The following is a 10895-nucleotide window of genomic DNA, read 5'->3' on the forward strand; positions in this document are numbered from 1 at the left end:
TTTCTTCACTTCAATAATAAATTAAATAAAGATCAATTAAAACAGAGGTTTTTCTCCCATGTCGTAGACAAATACTCATTAGAAAGATAGAAAGAAAGATCTGTTCCCTCCTCTGAATAATTTTTGTATATATTATGAATATTAGTTTCTATTGAAACATGGAACGAAAAGGACAATATACGGGATGAGTAGAAGGAGTTGTGACCCTTAGCTTGATCTATAGTCCACAACTAGAGAGAATATCAAATGATCCGCCAATCCCGAGGATCCATGGGTTCATTATGGATCCAACAATAGAAAGATTGAACTCTTTAGTTTTAAAGAGAAGATTTTAATTTTAGATCTTGCTTGCATACTGCATAGCATACGTATGTACATATTGATATATGCAAATACATAGGAGCCTTATTCTTTAGTTGGTTCGGCTCAATCCTTTTATTTAGTAAAAGATTGGGCCGAGTTTAATTTTAATTGGTGGAACGAACGGGAATCCGAATCACTGAATTACAAGACATCCATTGCTTCGAATTCAAATTTGATCTCTTTCCATACCTCACAAGCAGCAGCCAGTTCAGGACTCCATTTGCTAGCTTCACGAATAATTTCATTACCTTCACGAGCAAGATCACGTCCCTCATTACGAGCTTGTACACACGCTTCTAAAGCTACCCTATTAGCTACTGCACCAGGTGCATTCCCCAAGGGTGTCCCAAAGTTCCTCCACCGAACTGTAGCACGGAATCATCCCCAAATATCTCGGTCAGGGCAGGCATATGCCAAACGTGAATACCCCCTGAAGCCACGGGCAGAACACCTGGCATAGATACCCAATCTTGAGTGAAATAAATACCGCGACTCCGGTCTTTTTCAATAAAATCATCACGTAGTAAATCAACAAAGCCCAAAGTGACATCTCGTTCCCCTTCCAGTTTACCTACTACGGTACCAGAGTGAATATGATCCCCCCAGACATACGCAACGCTTTAGCTAGTACACGGAAGTGAATACCATGATTCCTCTGTCTATCAATAACTGCATGCATTGCGCGGTGGATGTGAAGAAGTAGGCCATTGTCTCGGCAATAATGAGCCAAGCTAGTATTTGCGGTGAATCCCCCTGTTAAGTAGTCATGCATTACGATAGGAACTCCCAACTCTCGGGCACATACCGCCCTTTTGATCATTTCTTCGGATGTACCTGCAGTAGCATTCAAGTAATGTCCTTTAATTTCACCTGTTTCGGCCTGCGCTTTATAAATAGCTTCGGCGCAAAATAAGAAACGGTCTCTCCAACGCATAAACGGTTGGGAGTTCACGTTTTCATCATCCTTGGTAAAATCAAGTCCACCACGGAGACACTCATAAACCGCTCTCCCATAGTTCTTTGCGGATAACCCCAATTTTGGTTTAATAGTACATCCCAATAGGGGACGACCATACTTGTTCAATTTATCTCTCTCAACTTGGATTCCATGAGGTGGGCCCTGGAAAGTTTTAGAATAAGCAGGAGGAATTCTCAGATCCTCCAGACGTAGAGCTCGTAGGGCTTTGAACCCAAATACATTACCCACAATGGAAGTAAACATGTTAGTAACAGAACCTTCTTCAAAAAGGTCCAAAGGATAAGCTACATAAGCAATATATTGATTTTCCTCCCCAGCAACAGGCTCGATGTGGTAGCATCGTCCTTTGTAACGATCAAGGCTGGTAAGTCCATCGGTCCACACAGTTGTCCATGTACCAGTGGAAGATTCGGCAGCCACCGCAGCTCCTGCTTCCTCAGGCGGAACTCCAGGTTGAGGAGTTACTCGGAATGCTGCCAAGATATCAGTAGCAAGGGTTTCATAATCAGGAGTGTAATAAGTCAATCTGTAATCTTTAACACCAGCTTTGAATCCAACACTTGCTTTAGTTTCTGTTTTTGGTGACATAAGTTCCTCCCCACAACTCATGAATTAAGAATTCTCACAACAACCGGGGTCTACTCGACATGGATTAGGCGTGAATGAAACCTTTCACAGCAATCCCTGACAAAATTCTCAACTAATATCAACTAATTAGAAATTGAAATGCTTCATTAGTGGACCATAGTATTTGATTCGTCAAATGTATCATTATTGTATACTGTTTCATATGTATGGCGCAACCCAACCCCTTTTTCTCAAGTTCCTAATTGGTCTCCTTCTGCTTTTTTTCGTTTTTTTATCTATTTTATCTACTAAACAAACCAATTAATATAATAAAAATTGACTCTTGACAGTGATATATGTTGTATATGTATATCGTATATGTGAAAAAATATACAGAATACAAAATGGAAAGAAGACTAGGCGAAAATAAAAAAATAAGGAAGATCAGCGGATGAGATATCAATAATGACTCATAAATCAAGTTCGGGTTCGAATTCCATACATTATATATATCCATATATATATAATTCTAGATGGGATTGTTTCTCTTTCTAATGATAGATAAATGAAAGACTTCCTCATGATCCTTATTTACCTACTCGTACTCGATATTTCGAATATCGATTGGGTTGGGTGAACTTGAAAATTCATTCATTGAATCAAATCAGTAAGCGATTGAATTGGATTCGATTGAATAGTACCAACAAAATCGAGCGCTAACTCCCATTTCTTATTGAATTAACCGATCAACTTGCTATCGTACATTTTCGGTTCGGTAATATTCGCAAAAACTTTAGACATAGTTCAGTTTTTATGAGAACAAATCCTACTACTTCTGGTCTCGGAGTTTCAACACTTGTGGAAAAAAATCAGGGACGTATCGCTCAAATCATTGGTCCAGTACTGGATGTAGCTTTTTCCCCGGGGAAGATGCCTAATATTTACAACTCTTTGGTAGTTAAGGGTCGAGATACCGCAGGTCAGGAAATTAATGTGACTTGTGAGGTACAGCAATTATTAGGAAATAATCGAGTTAGAGCTGTAGCTATGAGTGCTACAGATGGGCTGACGAGAGGAATGGAAGTGATTGACACGGGAGCTCCTCTAAGTGTTCCAGTCGGTGGAGCCACTCTAGGACGAATTTTCAATGTTCTTGGAGAACCTGTTGATAATTTAGGTCCTGTAGATACTCGCACAACATCTCCTATTCATAGACCCGCACCCGCTTTTACACAATTAGATACAAAATTATCAATCTTTGAAACGGGCATTAAAGTGGTGGATCTTTTAGCGCCTTATCGGCGTGGGGGAAAAATCGGACTATTCGGGGGAGCCGGAGTGGGTAAAACAGTACTCATCATGGAATTAATCAACAACATTGCCAAAGCTCATGGGGGTGTATCCGTATTCGGCGGAGTAGGAGAACGCACTCGTGAAGGAAATGATCTTTACATGGAAATGAAAGAATCCGGGGTGATTAATGAAGAAAATATTGCAGAATCTAAAGTAGCTCTAGTATATGGACAGATGAATGAACCCCCGGGAGCTCGTATGAGAGTCGGTTTGACTGCCCTAACCATGGCGGAATATTTCCGTGATGTTAATGAACAAGACGTACTTCTATTTATTGACAATATCTTTCGCTTCGTTCAAGCGGGGTCAGAAGTATCTGCCTTATTAGGTAGAATGCCTTCCGCCGTGGGTTATCAGCCTACCCTGAGTACAGAAATGGGTTCTTTGCAAGAAAGAATTACTTCTACTAAAGAGGGATCTATAACTTCCATTCAAGCAGTTTATGTACCTGCGGACGATTTGACTGATCCTGCTCCTGCCACGACATTTGCACATTTAGATGCTACTACCGTACTATCAAGAGGATTAGCTGCCAAAGGTATCTATCCAGCAGTAGATCCTTTAGATTCAACGTCAACTATGCTCCAACCTCGGATTGTTGGCGAAGAACATTACGAAACTGCGCAAAGAGTTAAGCAAACTTTACAACGTTACAAAGAACTTCAGGACATTATAGCTATTCTTGGACTGGACGAATTATCCGAAGAGGATCGTTTAACCGTAGCAAGAGCGCGAAAAATTGAACGTTTCTTATCACAACCCTTCTTCGTAGCAGAAGTATTTACTGGTTCTCCAGGGAAATATGTTGGTCTCGCAGAAACAATTAGGGGGTTTCAACTGATCCTTTCCGGAGAATTAGATAGTTTTCCCGAGCAGGCCTTTTATTTGGTAGGTAATATCGATGAAGCTACCGCGAAGGCTATGAACTTAGAAGTAGAGAGCAAATTGAAGAAATGACCCTAAATCTTTGTGTACTGACTCCTAATAGAATTATTTGGGATTCAGAAGTGAAAGAAATCATTTTATCTACTAATAGTGGCCAAATCGGCGTATTACCAAACCACGCCCCTGTTGCCACGGCCGTAGATATTGGTATTTTAAGAATACGCCTCGACGACCAATGGTTAACGATGGCTCTGATGGGGGGTTTGCCAGAATAGGCAATAATGAAATCACCATATTAGTCAATGATGCGGAGAAGGGTAGTGACATTGATCCGCAAGAAGCTCAGCGAACTCTTGAAATAGCTGAAGCTAACTTGAGTAAAGCAGAAGGCAAGAGACAAGTAATTGAGGCGAATTTAGCTCTCAGACGAGCTAGGGCACGAGTAGAGGCTATCAATGCTATTTCGTACTAGCTGATCTATCGTACTAGCTGATCCACATAATCCATAAGAATCAAAAGTTCTGTTTATACACCATATTGGATTCCGTACAATCAAGTAGAATCAATCTGATTGATGTAACGAACAAGAGTAGTGAGCGGGATAGGAATAAGGGAAAGATACAAAATCAATAAAAGAAAAGGGGGTAGAAAAACTTATTAGATGCCATTCATTGACTCCGGTACCTAATAAGTTCTACCTACTATTGGATTTGAACCAATGACTCCCGCCGTATGAAAGCAATACTCTAACCACTGGGTTAAGTAGGTCATTTATCATCACAAAGAGAAAGAATAGAGCGCATCGTATCGGGTATTTATTATTTATTATAGATGGAATATGGCTTCTAAGCAATATCAATCCTTGGCAGGAAACGGATTAGGGTATCGTGTTAGATCATGTAATATCTTTCTTGACAAGAAATGATCTATATGATAAGATATCTATCACAAGGGCTATAGCTCAGTTGGTAGAGCACCTCGTTTACACGTGCGCCAATGCTTTTCAGGGGAGTTCATCATGCAATCAAAGAAATTGATCTTCTCTTATTGAAATGAAAGATTGATGTCTTACTCCATTGATTCGAGAGAACAAGAGAACAATAGCCTGACAAGTATTGGGTTCGATTCAGTTCCAATTCGGATACGAAATAGAACCAACCATTGATTTTATCATTGATAAGGTGAATACCCAGTTAATTCAATGTTAGGCCTAATGAGTTAATAGGGACCTCAAAATAACCTCCTTTTGTCCTATGAACTTTGAGGTGTATGAAGTATCATATTTTACGCTTGAAGCGGAACGACAGGGACTCTATTGAGGTTGATCTAGGCCTAAGACAGACCTACGTCAAGGTAATCCTTTGAAACACTTTGGTATTGCTCCTGGATCAGAATATAAATAAAGAATCAGAGCACATGGAGCCATCTCGTTATCTTCATATAAAGATAAAATATGGTGGACTAACTGATTGATCCATCAGTTGATGAAAGAGCCCAATGCACAAAAATGCATGTTGGGTCTTTGAAACAGTTCGAATCATTTCGATAATAATCAGTTTGATCTGTTTTACCGAGAAGGTCTACGGTTCGAGTCCGTATAGCCCTATACCTATATAATATATTATTTGATTGATGTATTGTATGCTTTTGTAGAGTAGAATTTTGTACCCATTTTATCATCTCATTAGCGCGGCCTATGGCCGGTTGGGCCATATAAGGCCATATAATATATAAATATAATATAAAGAAGGCATTCCTGCGTGTACAAGAGATCCCTAGGGATCTCAAAGTTCAAAAAAGTTTATTCCATCCAATAGGCATTTTTCCAATATCGAATTACATACGACCTTTTTCCTCTTTTACTGCCCATGATGAAAGAGTGATTGATGCGCCTTAGGTATACCTAATCGCATTCAATCAATGAAGTCAAAATAATAACATGAGGCTAAAACAAACCTCCAACCCGGCCCAACCAGATAGTAGTAAGTGGCACGGATCTAGGACCTATTCTTGGATTTGTGGAAAAGAAAAGCCAGAGAAAAAAGAAACTCTTTCGTCAGTTTCGGTGTGAAATTGTATTCATATAACTGGACTAGCAAAGTCAGTAGTTAAGTAGTCATTTTTCTTTGTACAATACTAATTTTTTTGTATCTGAATCTACTCCAATTGCTCACCATTTGAATTCTACCAATTCATACTTTATGCAAGAAGATTAGGGTCTTTTGGGCTTGGAAGAGTTATGAATCTCTAGACCTAGATTCATCGCCTTTTTGTAAAACAACAATCAAAATTCATTATCTCTGAAACAATGAATTGATCTTAGTCTTATTTAATGAAAGAAATGTATCGACGTTTATTCTCTCTTCTATTTCTATGGGTATAGGTTTGGTTTATAGAATTAGAACCAATCGTTTGATAACGCACGATTAGACCAGAAATCTTTTATGGGGATCACTTCACTTATACTTATGTTATGATTTTATGATTTAAACTAAACGATTCCACTATCGGGCCACGCTCCGCCATGTGGGGATGCTGCAAAAAACTCCTTTTTTTGATTGCCCTGAAATCTAACATCTTGGTCTCACTAGGGGTTACTCCATTAACAAAACAAGGATTTTGAGTCAATCCAAATCGCGTAGCACTAAGAATTGGTCCGAAATGGAGTGACTTTTTCAAGACGTCTAACTTTAACTAAATAACTCAATAGGGGGTCAGGGTAATCCTATAATGAGTTGTTTTCTTATGTTATATGTAAATGTAAGGGTTCCTCAGAATTCAACGGATTGAGATTGAATCAATTAAGTATGAATCTGGTACAAGGAAAAGAGGGAATCTAATCGGTTCAAGCATTCCGTATCGAATTCATAGAAGATTCTACGCTCGGATCTGAAATGTTAATGAACAGAATAAAGGAATCCGCCAATGCTGCTAAGTCGCATATGTTATGCCGTAACTGTGGAATCATAAATACTGAACCTAGACATTCTATTGCATCTCACTATTATACTAGAATGAAAATCACTAATGACTATTAATACTAATACATAATAATAACTTAACTATATAACTATAACTCTTAAATAAAAAGAAAAGATAAAAAACTCTTTTATCTAAAGAAATTCCATTACCAATAAGTTCTAGTATTATAGTAGTTATATGGAGTTATTGTATGGTATATTTAGAAAATGAATTGTTTTTTCAGATTAATGAAAATGAATAAGTTTCAATTCATTAGAATTGAGAATGAATTTCATTCGTTTTTATGGGGAACCTGAGGAAAAAGAAAAATGAGAATTATTCGTTATTCTTATACTTATAATATAAGAGCATGATATGCCTACACCACACCAAGAAATAAGAAATATAATATAAATAAGTAAGTGGGTAAATAAGTAAGTGGGCTTCTGTTAGATAAATCTTGAAACAAGACATGACCCACATAAAACAAACTATGTGGTTCGATCACAATCAATTCTTGTTTCGAGTAAGCAGTTGGAGTTATGGATAAATTGACAATTACAATTCTAATTAATCAATGAATTCGGTATATTCTACATTCATAGGAGTACATCTATGTTTCTGCTTTACGAATATGATATTTTCTGGGCATTTCTAATGATATCAAGTGTTATTCCTATTTTGGCATTTATAATTTCCGGGGTTTTAGCCCCAATTAGTGAAGGACCAGAGAAGCTCTCCAGTTATGAATCGGGTATAGAACCAATAGGGGATGCTTGGATACAATTCCGAATCCGCTATTACATGTTTGCTCTCGTTTTTGTTGTTTTTGATGTCGAAACGGTCTTTCTTTATCCATGGGCCGTGAGTTTTGATATATTGGGCGTATACGTGTTTATAGAAGCTTTGATTTTCGTGCTTATCCCAGTTGTTGGTTCAGTTTATGCATGGCGAAAAGGAGCATTGGAATGGTCTTAGCTCCTGAATATTCAGACAATAAAAAAGAAGGAAAGGGTTCCATTGAGACAGTTATGAATTCTATGGAGTTTCCGCTCTTTGACCGAACAACCCCCAATTCAGTTATTTCAACTACATTGAATGATCTTTCGAATTGGTCAAGACTTTCCAGTTTATGGCCGCTTCTCTACGGTACCAGTTGTTGCTTCATTGAATTTGCCTCATTAATAGGCTCCCGATTCGATTTTGATCGTTATGGACTGGTGCCAAGATCAAGTCCTAGGCAAGCCGACCTTATTTTAACAGCCGGTACAGTAACAATGAAAATGGCTCCTTCTTTAGTAAGACTATATGAACAAATGCCTGAACCAAAATATGTAATTGCTATGGGAGCCTGTACTATTACAGGAGGAATGTTCAGTACCGATTCTTATAGTACCGTTCGGGGAGTCGATAAGTTAATCCCGTCGATGTTTATTTGCCAGGCTGCCCACCTAAACCAGAGGCAATTATAGACGCTATAACGAAACTTCGTAAGAAGGTATCTCGAGAAATCTATGAAGATAGAACGGGGGCCCAACAGGAAAATCGATGTTTTACTACTAATCACAAGTTTCATCTTGGACGCAGTACTCGTGCTGTAAATTACGATCAAGGATTACTCTATCAATCGACATCGACTTCAGAGATACCTTCTGAAGCATTTTTCAAATACAAGAGTTCAGTATCTTCTCACGAATTAGTGAATTAAATAGGATGTTTTGTGCAGAATAACAAACGGTGGATCAATCTTCATAAATTTCATCGTCAATGTCAAATACTCATATAAATATGTGGGGGAGATCAAGAAGATGCAGGGTCGTTCATCCGCTTGGCTAGTGAAACACGAGCTGGTTCATAGATCTTTGGGCTTTGATTACCAAGGAGTAGAGACTTTACAAATAAAGCCCGAGGATTGGTACTCCATTGCTGTCATTTCATACGTATATGGTTACAATTATCTACGTTCCCAATGTGCCTACGATGTAGCACCGGGTGGATTGCTAGCTAGTGTGTATCATCTGACGAGAATACAGTATGGTGTGGACCAACCGGAAGAGGTATGCATAAAAGTATTTGTCCCAAGGAGTAATCCTAGAATCCCGTCTGTTTTCTGGATTTGGAAAAGCGCCGATTTTCAAGAACGGGAGTCTTATGATATGTTGGGAATCTCTTATGATAATCATCCACGCATGAAACGGATTTTGATGCCCGAAAGTTGGATTGGTTGGCCCCTACGCAAGGATTATATTGCCCCTAATTTCTATGAACTACAGGATGCTTATTGAATGATAAGAAACTTATCTTAGCTTACAAGACTCAAGAAGGAGTATTTTTACGTTCTTTCTCGTCTAGATAGAGTAACTGGACTCTCATGTCATTCGTATTATGATGGGATAAAAAGGGGGGGTTCGAGGTTTATTTATATATAATTAATTCGAGTAAATTAATATTACCCAATATGCAATGCAAAGTATCATATCCATTGGGGGATGGGCGGAGCCAATAGGATGAATCAAAAGATACATCATGAACTATGTACCGCGCCCATCACTTAGATGGGCCCCGGAAAGCAAAAAATGTGGGAAGGGGCGAAAAAAATGGGAAAATTAAGAAATGAAAAGGGATCAGATTGGATTTGTACTGGATCGGAAATGATCTTTTCTATTCCTACCCCTCAACCCTCTGAACAGACGAGACTTCTGTGTCTTTCAGACAACTTCGGATATGTATGGAGTATTAACATGAGCCAAAGGAAGGATAGTAGGGACAAACAAAAAGAAGAAGGAATATATTCCTTTGCCGATCCACAAGGGTCGGGATGTATGTTGTAGATACCTCGATGAATAACTACTAGACTATGAATGTAACGAATATGTATTGTATCCCGATCCATATTCATTTTCTCTTTGTATATATACATTTCGATACATTAACCATATGCCAGGAACCAGATTTGAACTGGTGACACGAGGATTTTCAGTCCTCTGCTCTACCAGCTGAGCTATCCCGACCGTCCTCTATACATTATCCTACTGGAGGACATGTATCTGTGTCAATTAATTTAAAGGTACTAAAGAAACATTACAAGTCCTGGGATTTCTTTTTCTTTGGATTTTTTTTAAACCTTTATTTGTAAGGGATATGAACTATGAATGATTCAATAATGGGATTCCTTGTATATCCTTGTATACAAATAATACATATACATATGTTATGGTTATGTTCGTTTGGACATATACTGCATTTAGCTGCTGAAGCAAGAGAGAAACTGCTAGGATCCGTTTGTCAAAGAGTCGAGCGAATGAATATCATATATAATTTTGACCCGCTTCTAATTTGGAAGCGCTGGCGAAAAAAGAGGATAAATGTTTAGGTCGTAAACTAGGCATTTCTTGGGGACTTGGGGATAGAGGGACTCGAACCCTCACGATTTCTAAAGTCGACGGATTTCCTCCTACTACAAACAAATTGCATTGTTGTCAGCATTGACAGGTAGAATGGGACTCTATCTTTATTCTCGTTCGATCAGTCATTTCTCTCCCAGCCTTATACTCTGGAGTGAATGATTTTATCACTGAATATTTTATTTTCTTTCAAATTGGAATCGATTCAGAACACAAGAGTTATGAACTAATTATTAATATATTTCATATATATTAATATATATAAATAAGAAAATAAAAAAAAATAAGGATTCGGGTTGTGATTAATCGTTTGATATTTCAGTTGATATTTCAGTACATAGGATCATCCCCTCAGAGTTCCGATGGATAGATTCTTCTACCAA

General features: G+C 38.2%; 1 protein-coding gene, 1 non-coding gene and 1 pseudogene across 2 annotated transcripts; 1 reads left to right on the forward strand and 2 right to left on the reverse strand.

The window, feature by feature from the left end:
- Positions 1–34: 34 nt before the first annotated feature.
- Positions 35–2236, reverse strand: LOC126409604 (ribulose bisphosphate carboxylase large chain-like; annotated as a pseudogene).
- Positions 2237–2722: 486 nt separating this feature from the next.
- LOC126409602 (ATP synthase subunit beta, chloroplastic-like) lies at positions 2723–4403 on the forward strand. The gene has a single exon (XM_050075513.1). The coding sequence runs from the start codon at positions 2723–2725 to the stop codon at positions 4217–4219; it is 1497 nt and encodes a 498-aa protein (XP_049931470.1). The 3' UTR covers positions 4220–4403.
- A 5643-nt stretch (positions 4404–10046) lies between these two features.
- On the reverse strand, positions 10047–10119 carry TRNAF-GAA (transfer RNA phenylalanine (anticodon GAA)). The gene has a single exon. It is a non-coding gene; the product is annotated as a tRNA-Phe (tRNA).
- Positions 10120–10895: the final 776 nt, after the last annotated feature.

This window comes from Nymphaea colorata, unplaced genomic scaffold (genome assembly GCF_008831285.2).
Source record: "Nymphaea colorata isolate Beijing-Zhang1983 unplaced genomic scaffold, ASM883128v2 scaffold0641, whole genome shotgun sequence".
Taxonomy (NCBI): domain Eukaryota; kingdom Viridiplantae; phylum Streptophyta; class Magnoliopsida; order Nymphaeales; family Nymphaeaceae; genus Nymphaea; species Nymphaea colorata.

Excerpts from the sequence above, each read along its gene's own strand:
- LOC126409602 (XM_050075513.1), top strand. The coding sequence starts at position 2,723 with ATGAGAACAAATCCTACTACTTCTGGTCTCGGAGTTTCAACACTTGTG.